This window comes from Martes martes (genome assembly GCF_963455335.1).
Source record: "Martes martes genome assembly, chromosome: 5".
NCBI classification, from domain to species: domain Eukaryota; kingdom Metazoa; phylum Chordata; class Mammalia; order Carnivora; family Mustelidae; genus Martes; species Martes martes.
In genome coordinates this window covers 104,485,476-104,499,674 of record NC_137892.1, presented here as the reverse complement: position 1 = coordinate 104,499,674, position 14,199 = coordinate 104,485,476, and the positions used below count along the sequence as shown (strand labels likewise).

General features: G+C 42.2%; 1 protein-coding gene across 1 annotated transcript in view; it reads left to right on the top strand.

Moving 5' to 3' along the window:
• Positions 1 to 6,807: 6,807 nt before the first annotated feature.
• ATP6V0E1 (ATPase H+ transporting V0 subunit e1) overlaps positions 6,808 to 14,199 on the top strand; it is a 29,368-nt gene continuing 21,976 nt past the window's right edge. Inside the window, exons 1-2 of the mRNA XM_080803317.1 lie at positions 6,808 to 6,996; positions 12,786 to 12,833. Of these exons, the coding sequence (XP_080659443.1) occupies positions 6,893 to 6,996; positions 12,786 to 12,833 (152 nt within the window). The 5' untranslated portion in view covers positions 6,808 to 6,892. The remainder of the gene's footprint in view (positions 6,997 to 12,785; positions 12,834 to 14,199) is intronic.

Here is a 14,199-nt window from a genome sequence, read left to right as displayed (position 1 = left end):
GAGGTGGGCATAAGGTTGTGCACATGACTTAAGGAAACATGCCTATGCAAGCATTGTATGTTATATTAATGACGTTTGTTCTCCTTGGGTGGGGATTTTAACATTATAATGAAGCAGAGGTAACTGTTGGGCAAGGGGAAGGGCTATGGGCAAGCTCTGAGAGCCAATATAAACTGGTTTGGGTCTTGGGCTCCTTATATGAGGGAAGGAATGAAGGGCATTGCTTACCTTTGAAACAGCCCTGGAGTTTTGCCCCTGATTTATTATTTCTGATATGGTTAGGCCATTTCCTGGCTTATTAGAATCTATTTTTGCATTCTCTTTGTTCCCTTAAAATCCTTAACTGTTGAGGTTTTGTTTTTCTCTAATTCTGACACCTCCTAGGAAGTTCTGCAAGAAGCATGCTGGAGCTAGAGCCAGTTAGGCATAGGTCATGGAAAATAGCTGGGTCTTAAATGACTTCTTTTTGTTTTTCTGGGGACCCCTAACTCTTTCTGCTTATGTAACCCCTAGTTACCTTTCAGGATTTAGCTCCAGATCCACATCCAAAATCCTCCCCTGGGGCACCTGGGTGGCTCATTCGGGTAAGTGTCTGACACTTGATCTCAGCTCAGGTCTCAGACTCAAGGTTGTGAGTTCAAGCCCCACAGTGGGCTCCACACTGGGCTTGGAGACTACTCAAAGCAAAAAAGAAAAAAAAAAGTAAATAAAATCCTCCCTTGCTTTGGTGATAAATTATTGATTAAAACTCATAAATGATGAAAATGCATAAAATTATAAAATGGCTTTTATGGCTCTCTAGTGGCCTGACACATTGGAGTTTCTTAGTAAATGTTGACTGAACCTGTTATTTCCCATTTTGCCTGATGAAGAAAAATGAGCTTAGATTAATTGTCCAGATCCCAGAGAACACGAGATAGAGTCAAGATTTGAACCCCGGCCTGACTGCATCAAAGACCACCCACATCCCACTTTAGCCATCTATCTCTGGTGTTCCTTCTTTTACCCTTTCAGCCCTGTTCTGGAGTCTGGCAAGAGGCTGGACATCTGTGGGCAGCAAGAAGAACCTATATGTTTGCAGCAGTAGTGCTGCTTAGAAAAGCATTGTCACCATCTCTGCCACAGGATAATCATAGCCTTTGCACAAGTTAACTTCCTCTGAGCTTCCGTTCTCCCACAAGTAAACCGAACAGTTAATACCTGTGTTGCCTTGCTGTCTCATGGAAAATGGCAGGATCAAATCAGCTCTTTCTGAGGACTGAAAAGTCTGAGTGTACAAATGCAAATATTGCTATTGCTTACTGGTATTTCTAATTCTGACATGCATTTTGTGCTGAAAGAAGTAATAATTTTTCACACACACAAAAAATCAATGGAATCACAAACCCCAAAGTTCAATCTGCTTTCTCTGATTTGGGGGCATTGATGTAAGAGTAGGCAGAATGAGTGCTCACTTCAGCAGCACATATACTAAGAGTAGGCAGAAGGATACTGTCTTGGCTCTGAAGCGGGAGGGATCTGGATTCAAATTCTGCTTTGGTTTTGGGGCATTTTTAATGAGCTTGTTTCACTATCTAGGTAAGAAGGTAAAAATGCTTCTCTTGGTGAAAGTGCCTATCAAATGTAAAAACTAAAGTAATGGTCCACCAGACTCCTGACTTTAGGAGTCACTCTGATGCTTGCTAGTATTAGTCTCCGCCCTGTGGATTGGTGGTGATTCCCTGACGCAGTAATTCTGGAGAGAGACCGCTTCAAATCTTGAGTGCATGTATATTTCTGACGTGTCTCTTATGTGAGGCTTATAACCAGTTAACTTTGGGAAATTGTGGATTACGATATATGTAAAATGGGGGCAGCTGGGTGACTCAGTTGGTTAAGCATCTTATTCTTAATTTTGCCTCTAGTCATGACCTCAGGGTCTTGAGATGGAGCCCCGTGTTGGGCTCGCTCTGGGCGCAGAGCCTGTTTGGAATTCTCTCTCTCCCTTTCTCTCTGTCCCTCTAGCCCCTTGCTCTCTCTGTTTCTGTCTCAAAAAAACAAAAAAAAAAAAGTACATGTACATGCAGCATGTAAAGTAGGTGCATGGTATCTTTAGCAGTATAGTGAGTAGGTAAACAGGTCTATAGTTTGTTTTTTCTAATTTTGAGTTTTGTCTTGATTCACAACACATAATTTAGTATCTCAAAAGTTGCATAGAAGTTGAGTTCCATACTACATTAAATTTATAGTAAGGATGACATACTCTGAGAGCCTGGTCTGGGCCCTAGGCTCCAGCCATTATTCTCATCAATAAACTTAAATTATTACGTTTTCTGGGAGTCAGACTTGGCTTGTTTTCAGCAACTTGTTCAGTACAAATGATAGATAAGAGATTTGAGAGCTGTAATCCCCACCACCAGCCCTCACAGGAAACCAGAACCTACCCGACTACACAAAGTGAGCCAGGTTAGTCACAGTGCGTGGTCAAGGGCAGGAGCTCAGCATCATACACAAGTTCTAATCCCAGCTCTGTCAGTTCCTGGCTGCGTGACCTCCAGCAAATTGCTTAACCTCTGGCCCTCAGTTCTATCATTTAGAAGATGGAAATAAAAAGAGTGCCTACTTCATAGAGTTGACAGACTTGATTTAATACTTGAGATACTGCATGTGAAGCACAGAGCTTGTCAAATTTTAACTACTGTCTTCTAGAGGAGAATAGCAGGGAGTTTGTCTGCAAGAGCAGAGGGAAAAGTTTTTCTCAGGAGTTCAGATAAACCCTGGTTCTCGGCCTTTTTTGGGGTATGTGTGTATGTTTTTAAGATTTTACTTTGAAGTAATCGCTACACCCAACATGGGGCTCAAACTCACGACCCCAAGATCAAGAGTCACATGCTCTACCAACTGAGCCAGCCAGCTCTTCAAATACTAGTTGTTGAATGAAGGGGAGGATTTAAGGGCAGTAGTATTGTGTTTGGTCTGCAGCAAGAAATAGGGACTGGAGAATGCCAGATGGGTGGGTCAGCCTGTCAGGGTTCAGGCCCAAGGATTTTAGCATGTTTCCCAGAATGTCTTTGAATTAAGCAGTTTCCTACTAACCTTTTCATTGAGTTTGCAGATGTCCACTTACTTGAGTGAGGTCCCTGTGCTATTTTGGAAAGCCTCCAGACTTTTACACCTCAGATAACTGCTTCTGAATGTCTGCTTTCTTACTGCACTCAGGCATGAGATATGCAGCAACAGAGCTCTCAGTGTAATTGGGCAGGCAAGTAATTGAATATACTAGGAACCAGGCAGAACCCTGCTAACCAAGAGTCTACCATACTCTGCTGATACTATGGACTTTGAGTACTTACCATCTGGTGGGTTGTGGTTTTGTTCGTTGTTCTGTTAAATTAGTTTTTTTTTTTTTCTTAAAGAAGTAATACTTACATATGGTAAGGTTAAAAAGTTACACAGTGAAAAGTAGGTTTCCTTGTTACTGTGATTCTTGGTTACTGAGCTCTGCCCAGAAGGAGTCACTGTTTCCAGTTCCTTTTGTATCCTTCCAGAAATATTCTATTCATCTATGACTGGTGCTTACTAAAAGTTTGATCCATGAAGAAGTCTTCATGAGAAAGGCAAGTCATCCAAATGTAAACAGCTTTGTAATATAAAGTTGAGTTATGGCTTGAACACCATAATTACAATATAAATATGCAGATATATTAAGTAAAATATTCTTTGGCCTCGAGAAATCGCTAAGTCAACCATCTTAGCCTACCCCAAGCAGGAGAGCAGCTAGTTCTAGAATAGGCTTTCAGAGGTCTCATCTTCTGAATTAGATGTCTCTGTCTTGTTAAGTTGTGTATAATTTAGGGTTTTTTGGTCGACTTGCTGTCTGAAATTGGCAGTATAGCTTAGTGGGAAGAACAGGAGCCATGAAGACCTACATTTATTACTTTTTCAAGAGATTTTATTTGAGAGACCACGCGCATGCAAGCGCAAGAGCAGGGGGTAGGAGGAGAGGGAGAAGCAGACCCCCTGCTGAGCAGGGAGCCTGATGTGGGACTCAATCCCAGGACCCTGGGATCATGACCTGAGTTGAAAGACAGATGCTTAACCAACTGAGCCACCCAGGTGCTCGAAGACCTATATTTAGATCCTAGTTCTGTTACTTAAAACAGGCTTTGGGCAAGTTACAAACCTGAACCTCTCTTTCCTAATATGTAAAATGTATTTACTAAGATCATAATAGGTGGTGTGAATATTGAATGAGAGGTAAATCAAAGCACATGGTTCTGTGGCATATAGCAGCCACTCAAGAAATGAATGGTGGTCAGCTACAGGGCATGTTCCATATATATGTGCTGAACAAATGAGTTGTAAAGCATGCTGGAGCTTTCAGCTTCTCTAGTAACTTCCAGGCTTCCAGATCAGCTTGGAAAGGAGCTTTAGGACTCCATGGCTTTCGTGACTCTGCATGCCTGTTTTTATTTATAGGGCTGGGCTTAGGAAAGAGTGGATTGGTGGGGCTGTGCTGTAGCATTTCAGTCAGTTCTTTCTTACTTTATCCTTTTGGGGTTGCCCTGGAGGTTCTTCCTCTAGGAGTTGATCTCAGTATTTTTGGTCTCAACACCTGTTCACACATTTAAAAGTCATTGTGGACCCAAAATCTTACTTTTATGTGGGTTATATCGATCATATAATTTACCATATTATAAATTAGAACAATAATTTAACATTTATTTTAGATTCATTTTAAAACAATACACCTATATATGTTAACAGAAATAACATTTTTTAATGGAAAATAACTTTTCTACATCAAAATTTAAAAATGTAGTGGGAAGAATGACATTCTGCTACATTTTTGCAAAATTCCTTAATGTCTGGCTTAATAGAAGATAAGTGGATTCTTTTTTCTTAATTTTTAATTTTTTTATTAACATACAATGTATTATTAGCCCCAGGGGTACAGGTCTGTGAATCGCCAGGTTTACACATTTAATAGCACATACCTTCCCCAATGTCCATAACCCCACCACCCTCTCCCTACCTCCCTCCCCCCAGCAACCCTCAGTTTGTTTTGTGAGATTAAGAGTCTCTTATGGTTAAGACAAATGGATTCTTAATAATGCTTCCGCATTCAATCTGTTGCCACAGATCGGGGAAAGCATAGGAAGAAAATACAGCTTTACACAGATTGGTAGGTAGAACAGAGAGGCCCTTATGGACCTGTTGGGAGAGTCCCAGGGACTCCCCTGGGGTCCTTGAGCCATACTGACATTTCCTGAAGTGGACCTTAAGTGCCTTGAAGGCAGAGAATATTTCTTCATTGGGTGGGTTACTGAATCTTAGGTCCTGGCCTTGGACACCAGTTTTTATTTGGAATGTGTGATAAAATAGATTGACTGATAGAGGGAGCTATTGGCCAGTACTAGCCCACAAGTATAATACCAAGATAGGGAACTTTCTCATTTCAGAGGGGATGAAACAGATTTACACAAAACTGATGTATGAATGGCCACATCCCTGTGCTCCCAGCACCGGGTTTTTAAAGAAGTTGCCAAGAAGGTGATGCAAAGGTTAGACTTATTGGGGTCACTTAAAAGTCAATATTTGCCTTTATTTAAGAGATAGGAAAAATCTATAATAGCTAAAGCTATAAATGGAAGCAACTCAAATATCCATCTTCAGATGGGAATGGAGAAACAAAATATGGCATACACATACAGTAGAATGTTATTCAGCCTTAAAGAGGAAAGAAATGCTGACACACGCTACAACATGGGTCAAGCCTGAGGATATTATGCTAAGTGAATCAAGGCAGTCACAAAAAGAAAAATATTGTGTGATTCCACTTATATCCAGTATCTAGAGTAGTCAAACTTGACAGGAGGTAGGGTCGGGATTGCCAGGGGCTAGGGGAAGGGAGAATAGGGAGTTGTTTTATGGGTATGAAAAAGTTCTGGAGATTGGGTACACAACAATGTGAATGTACTTAACGCTACAGGCCTTTACACTTCATGGCTAAGATGGCCATGATATTTTACCACAATTAAAAACAAATTAAGAAAAAACTAAGAGAAAGGAGTAGACTTTTTCCTCTTAGTTCGGGGCTGACCTCGCCCTTTCTTAATTACGCATTTCGGTTACAGGTGTTTATTGAGCACATTCTATATATAAGGACTGCTGAGGAGCACGGACCAGTTAAACAGTGCCCGTTGTCAAGGTGTTTGCCTCCAGCGGAGGGTTGGTTAAGATGAACGGCCACAAGAGACACACTAACATAATGAACTAGGTCTTGGACAGACAGAGATCACAAGCAGGCAGAGAGGCAGGCAGAGAGAGAGAGAAGTGGAAGCAGGCTCCCCGCTGAGCAGAGAGCCGGATGCGGGGCTCGATCCCAGCACAGTGGGATCATGACCTGAGCTGAAGGCAGAGTCTTTAACCCACTGAGCCACCCAGGCGCCCCTTGAACTAGGTCTTGGAGAAGGCAGCGCTCGCACTGGAACTTAAAGACAGTAGACTTTCTGCTTAGGCTGCTTTGGGGGAGCAGTATGAACACAAAGATATATCATCTAGTTTCCTGTATTACTGGCCAGGTGCCAGTTTGGAATTCTGTTTGAAGAATTGGTACAGATGTTTAAGGTTATTGGTCCAACTTCCCATTTAATCCAGGAATCCATTCTGCTTAATGAAGAAAAAAATCAGGAGGTAACTCGAAAGACACATGCCTACCGCTCAGAAACTGGTCCATACGCAAAGTACACGGGATTTCTGGAGGGGCGGAGGGGCGGGGTCCTGCGCGCGGGTCACGTGGGGCGCGGGAGGTGGGTCTTTGCGCGCGCTGGTCACGCGGCCTGGTGTTGACACTTCCGGGTGGGACCAAAGTGAGGCGGCTGGGCAGGGGCTGGTAGCTCCGGCGGCAACCATGGCGTATAACGGCCTCACTGTGCCTCTCATCGTGATGAGCGTGTTCTGGGGCTTCGTCGGCTTCTGCGTGCCCTGGTTTATCCCTAAGGGTCCCAACCGGGGGTAAGTACGCCAGGTCCGCCTTGGGAGGACCGGCCGGGCCGAGCGGGGGAGGGGGGCGACCTGCACCGGTCGCAGACCTTGCGGGGCCGCCCCAGACTCCAGAGTCAGGCCCAAACTCCTGCAGCCCCCCGAATTCTTACCGCGGCAGCTTCAGGGTTCCCCGATCCGAGGGTGCCGACGAATCCTCCTTGGGACGGGGTTACAGGGGATTTTTTTTTTTCTCATCACGGGGCTTGTCTGGGGAGGGTGCATCAGAAATGGGTTTATACCGACTCCGGGAGAAGTTGTGGTTTGCCCCTGGACGACTTTCGCCCCTATTTAGCCCTGCCCTTCACTCAGATGAGGCCTATACTTTAAAGGATCAAATAAAACAAATTGCCCTCTTTGCCTCACATGTTGTCGCAGTTGCACAGGACACAAGCTTGTGCAGCAGCGCGGAGCTTAGGCCTTGCATCTAGTGGGCCCCAGGTAATGAGGGCCTGATCTAAAGCGACCAAAGAGCAGGAGGTATTGTTTAGAAACCCCTGCGTCATACCTTTTGGAGGGCGCTCCTGCGCTTGTGTGTGAGTGTACCAACTTCTCAGAATGATTGACTAAGACTTTTCCCTTGGACTTTTTTGTTAAATAGAGCTTTTTCTATTTTGTAAGTAAATCTTTTTTGTTGTATTATGAGATAGAGCCTTGTCTTCAAAGGACCTTTGGAACACCCTCTTTCTGGTTCACCACTCTTTTACCTTTTAGTCATTTTTTTCTTAGCCCAAGATATTTGGAATGAAACTTGGGCTGAAGTCAGAGCTTGGCTAAAGCACCATCTTTTGCTTTATTCTTTGAAACAAATCGATGGCTCTCCAGTGCTTTGCATGCATAGCAGGCATTCAGTAAATACCCGTTGAGTGGGTAATTGATAATTCTACAGCCTTTATCAAGGGAAAGAAAATGCTCTTACTTCCTTAATATTTTGTGACCCAAACTCCTTTTGCTGTCTGCAATAAACTTGTGTTAGACTTGGTACTCCTATCTAACTTGAAAGTAAATCACAGTGTGTTTAAAAAAGAAAAACAGTAGACGAATTTCTGTCATTTGGTTGTATTGGGTTTCCTCTCCCTCCTTCACTTCCCCCAAAAACATCAGTTACGGAGGGTCATCTCTCCAGACTATAATAGATGATGCAGAGTGTTGGAATTTTAGTGTTATTAAAACAATTTGTGTTAACCAAATTTAATTTCTTAGTCTTGTTTCTCTTACTGGAGTTAGAGAACAACAAAATACTTTGTTGTGTTTTTGTCTTCAACTGTTTCATTATCCTACTGTGTGTCTTTCCAGTCCAAATACTCAGAAAAGCGTTTATTAATGTACTTGTAACATTGACCACTCCTTTCTTAAAAGACCCCCATTTGGGACCCATCATGCCGAGCCCCGTTGGGGCTTGGTGCCACGGCTGTTATCCAGGGTAATGAAATGTCTCCAATAGTACATGGACTACTCAGTTTCCATCTCTAGTGTCATGGTTCAGGTTTGACCTGCTAGTGATACTTTATCTGGGTCTAATTCACAGCCTCCATCCCAATCCTTGTATTTCCTGCTCTTAGCAGGATTGAGCAGTTCTTAAAACACAAAGTGTCCGCTAGGAGTTACTGTATTACAGTTTAAGAAACACTGCTCCTAACTGGATGATCCTTGTGACCTTGGACAGTTAACTTTTCAATGTTCCCATTTCCTCATTGTAAGATGGAAGGAAATAGTAGTATTGAATTAGTAGTAGTTCCCCTTTAACTCCTAAAAGCCTGTGAGACAGTTTCTTAATACACAAAGGAGCTTAATTGCTTCAAGGGTAGGTGAATTTTTAATCAGAGCATTTGTGATTTGAAAGGTTAAAAACATCTTCACTAAGGAGATAAAAGTGCTATGTGGCAAGGGAAGAAGAGAGACTTTAATATTAAATCCTTTTCCCTGCAAGACCCACGTGATGTGGCTTTGGAATATAGGTGAGATTCGGTGGGGTGGGGTCTGGAACTGATGACCAAGAAAGAATAGTTGAGACATCATCTGTGTAAAAAGGAGAGCACGGTGAAAGGACCAGTGGGCCCTAAGAACTGCTGCCTGAAGGTTGTGAGGGGCGGCAGATGTATACTAGGACGCCAGGGGAGATAAGGATAAGGGTGATTTCAAAAGAACTTTCATATGCTAAAGAGGACCTCGAGGTACAAGGTGCCTTGCCATTGTCTAATTAAGGTTGTTCTTCCCCCCAGCCCCCACCCCAGCAAGGCATTACTTTGAAGATCTTGGGGAGCTTCCTGGAAGAACGTCACGCAAATCCCACCCACTGGGGGGTGGAGCGGGGAGGCTGCTGGGTGTCAGCCCAAGCTTTGTCCTCAGCTAGCCTTCTACTCCCACATCATACGCACATCAGAATGCAGAAAAATCTCTGTAACTTAAAGCAAACCCCTTGCTCTCATTCTTTTCTACAACAGAAAATGGGTCAAACAAAAAGAAGTTGGTGTTTGGAATCAGACCATTCATGTTTTTCGTGATTTCCTAAACAGATGCTCTAAAACCTTCCCTTTTTTCACGGTGGCTCCTTTTAGTGGGTAGATGTGGAGGAGGGGTGGAGCTAGCTCACAGGGAGTTCAGTGAGCTCCGATTTTTTTCAAGCATACAGAAAGGCAGAAAGAGTAGTAATGTTGTATTCCACTGCTGAGATACAATAATTGTTAACATACTCATATTTGCTTTGTATCTGTGAATATCTCTGAATGTGTGTGTATGTGTGTAAACACACACATATATTTTTGCTAAATTGAAAGTGAATTGCATTCATTATGATGACGCTTCTTCACCTCAGACACTTCAGCATGCAACCACTAAGCGGCATATTTGGAGAGGATATTTTATTTATTTTCGTTTAGGTTTATTTATTTATTTAAGTAATCTCTGTCTCCAGTATGGGGCTTGAACTCAGGACCCCAGAGATCAAGAGTCCTGCGCTCTTTTGACTTAGCCAGCCAGGCTGGAGGTGATGTTTTAATGAGGAGCTTTTGATAACAAAAGTAGTAAGCCGGTAACACAGTAGAGCCTCAGCAGTTTGAGGTCTCTGAGATGGTCTTTGCAGAAGACAGAAGACAGGGATTCCAGGTTGAGGCAGAGGAATGAAGGAAAATGAGCAAAAGCTTAGAATGGAGAGGAGTAAACTTGATGTGTTTGGGGGGACAGTGAGTCCTGCTTTTGGGAGTGGAAGGTTGCTGTCCGAAAGTGGACAGTGGTGAGGATGAGTGGAGGGAACTGATTACAGGCAAGAAGCTGGTCCTGATTGTGTAGCTCTTCAAAAATCAAACATTTTTGTTACGTGGCTGTCAAGATTTTGTAGCACAAACTCCGGTGCATACTCATTCATGTATTATAAGCATAATGTATAAGTTAGGTGTTTTGAAGTGTGTGCCTTCACAACATATCCAGAATCTGACCAGTTCTCACTACTTCTGCTGCTACCAGCCTGGTCCGTGGATTATTGCAGTTCCCCCCACCGCAAACTGGTTTCTCAACTTTTCCCTTTGCTTCTCTTCCCCCAGTTTGTTTCTGCTCTGCGGAGAGGTCCTCATAGAATCTGAATCAGATTTTGTCAGTCCTGTCCTCAGATCCCTCCAAATAGCTTCCCTTTTCCTTTAGAGGCTACCAAGACACTGCCCTTAATCCTCATGAGTGTCAGAAATGGCCAAACTACAGTTAAACTATTTTTTTTTTTTTATTTATTTGACAGAGAGAGGGATCACAAGTAGGCAGGGCAGCACACAGAGAGAGAGGGGGGGGGGGAAGCAGGCTCCCTGCTGAGCAGAGATCCCGATGTGGGGCTCGATCCCAGGAGTCTGGGATCATGACCTGAGCCGAAGGCAGAGGCTCAACCCACTGAGCCACCCAGGCGCCCCCAGTTAAACTATTTTAAAGGTGTTTCCAGTTCTTGTCTATATAATGCCTTTCGCTGACCTCCCTCCCCTCGCTCTGCTCAGCAGCATGGGCCTCTGTCCTCTTTCTGTCCTCTTTTAACTCCTGGTACCATAGAGCCTTTGCATTTGTTCTTCCCTCTGTCTGGAACACTCCCTCACCTTCAGGTCTGGACTCTCTTGCCACGTTCTCAGCAAGCCCTTTCCTGACTGCCCTCTTTAAAATTGCAAGCACACTGGGGCACCTGGGTGGCTCAGTGGGTTAAGCCTCAGCCTTCGGCTCTGGTTATGATCTCAGGGTCCTGGGGTCAAGCCCCGCATCGGGCTCTGTGCTCGGCAGGGAGCCTGCTTCCCCCTCTCTCTCTGCCTGCTGCTCTACTTATGATCTCTCTCTCTGTCAAATAAATAAATAAAATCTTTTAAAAAAGTAAAATTGCAAGCACAGCCTCCAAACCCTGTATACCCTTACCCTTCTTTCCTGCTCGATTTTTCTCCATTAGCACTTACTGACCACCTGGCATACTGATGGTACCTATGTAAACAGTTTTGTAAACTTCACCAGGGCAGGGGTTTTCATCCATTTCATTGACTCCTATTTCCCCAGAGCCTGATACATACTGGACACTCAATTGAAAATCTGCTGAATGAATGAATGGATGTGCCAGTACTGACCACAGAAAGTACATGCGCACACACAGAACTTCTAAAGGATGAATTGAAAATAAATATAAATAGGAATTCTGATATTTGCTACTTGTATTCGAGGAGATGGTCTTGCTTACTCTGTGGGGTGTGGAGACCCATTCTTTGGAAATTACTCCTGTAAAGGATGGAGAGCATTGAAAGGTGTTCAGCTGAAGAGTGATGTGATGAAAGAATATTTTAGAAAGATGACTCTGTGATGAGTGTGGTAGGATGAAAGGGAAGGAAGAAAGTTTTGAATCTGCTAGCATTTGGTGATTCAGGATGCAGAGGAGGCATGAACAAAACGATGACAGATTTTGAGGAGTGGGTTGGATGGGTGGAAATGACAGTTTCTTCTGGGGTGTAGGATATTGGGAAGAGGAGCCTTTGGAAAGAGAAATGGGAAGAGGATACCATGAATTCAGTTTTTTTTAATGTTGAAATTCACCTGTCAGAGATCCAGGTTTAACTGTTTTTCAGACAGGAATAGAGATGGGAAGAGGTCAACATTGAAAAGATAAATAAATATATATATTTATGTATTATTAATATATATAAATATAAATTTATACACAAATACAAAACATGAATGTAATATATAAATATATATTATATATAATATTTATTTATAAAATATATTTAATTTTTTTAAAGAATCATCTCGTTTTCATTTTAAGCCTATGCAGTTCTGGCATTTTTTTTTTTTTAAAGTTTGTTTATTTTTAGTAATCTCTTTCCCCAACGTGGAGCTTGAATCACGACCCTAAGATCAAGAATCACATGCTTTCCCAAAGGAGCCAGACAGGCGCTCCTAGAAAGTTAAAAGTTTTTACAAGTATGGTGTCATTTCACTGCGGAGAAAACTACCAGATAGGTAGTTTCTTGGATTTCCAAACTGTCACTGCAGCCTTTTGTGTTCAGTTGTAGATGGGTTTGGATTGGCCATCTAAGCTGAGGCCTCAGTATAGATCCCTTCAAATACAAACCTTAATTACTGACTTAAACTTCTACTGAGTGCAGTCGTTATTTGGTGTTTGAACAGATTTAGTTCCCTTTTCTTGGTGCATAGACCTTCCCAGTTTGTAATTTGGGAAGGAGGCTTAAACCATCTGACAGTGTCTCCCTAGTTTTCTGGTTATCTAATGATGGTTTTGTTTTGTTTTGTTTTAGAGTTATCATCACCATGCTGGTAACCTGTTCAGTTTGCTGCTATCTCTTGTAAGTATGTTTCTCTTGTAAGTAGTTTTTTTCCCCAAGCTGATAGGAAATTACTCTTGGTATCTATAATGTGTGCGATTGAAAAATAAATTCGTGGAACATGACTGTTGTGAAACTTTACAGTTTTGTGTCATGGGAGCTTGTCCTTTATGTAACATCTAGAAATAGTATCCTAAGATGGAAAAGAGCACACTTTCTCTCTGTTCAGTATATTTACATAAAAACTGTACAGATGCTCTGTTATTCTGGCAATACATGTGTAAATTATTTGGCACAAATTTAAACCTTATAATTAGCTGGAAATTCCCCTTGTACTACTTTTATATTTTACTATTGTGAAGAATTTAGGCATACTCATTTCATTTAAATATCACTATGAAGTCAGTAAAGCCATTCTTTATTATGACTTCCGTTTTTTGGATGAATAGAAGTTGAGCTAGAATTGCAGTAAGCAAAGACAATTTTTTAACAATCATATGCTATATCAGTGTATGATAATTCACACATTTAAATAGACGATACAGTTTGTGCAGACTGTTGGTTGAAAACGATTTTAAGATATGTAAGTTAATTCATCAACATATGTTTTTGGAAAACCATTCTTAATCCTTTTAATTGTTAGAAGTGGCAGAAGTGGACTTGAACTATTGCAAAGGTTTCCAGTTCTACATTCTCCCCTTTCCTGAAGAATGGAACAAGTCAAGCCCCAGGCATGGGTGGTTCAGTGGTAGAATTCTCGCCTGCCAAGTCAAGCCCCAGAAAAAAAACTGAGTATTAATCAGTTCGTGGATAGGATGGCCACTTCAAAGTACTCAAAGGTCTTAAGGTTTCTTTTCTTTCTTTCTTTTTTTTTTTTTTTTTAGTTGAGATCTATTTTGCATACCGTAAAATTTCATCCTTTTACGGATTTCCTTTTAGAGTTTAGAACCAGTGGTTCTCGTTTCTTAAAAAGAGAGCTGTGTAGCTTCCCAAGACCTCTTTATATGGAAAGGGTTGGTGTTGGCCAAGCTTTTGTTTAGTGTCCACATGACCTAGGAAACAGCAGTTTTAATCATGTGATGAAAGATCATGGTGCTTTATGACCGTGAATCTGAATTTCTTATATCCTGGGGCTTTTGCACTAAGATTTTTCAAAGAGGTTTGTGGGGACGAGCCAATTCTATTTGTTGGCATAGATCAAAATCTGCCGCTGACAAAAAGTTATCACCGTGAATTTTAGGTAGGTGGCCATTCACTTGCTGGAGTGCAGCTTGAAGTGTTTAAAGCTGAATCATAAGGCATTGTAGAAATTTTGCTAAATGGTGATGGTGGTGTTTGACTGCCTCAACACTAGGGCTTAGATGGTAAGACTTTCTGTAGTTGGCTT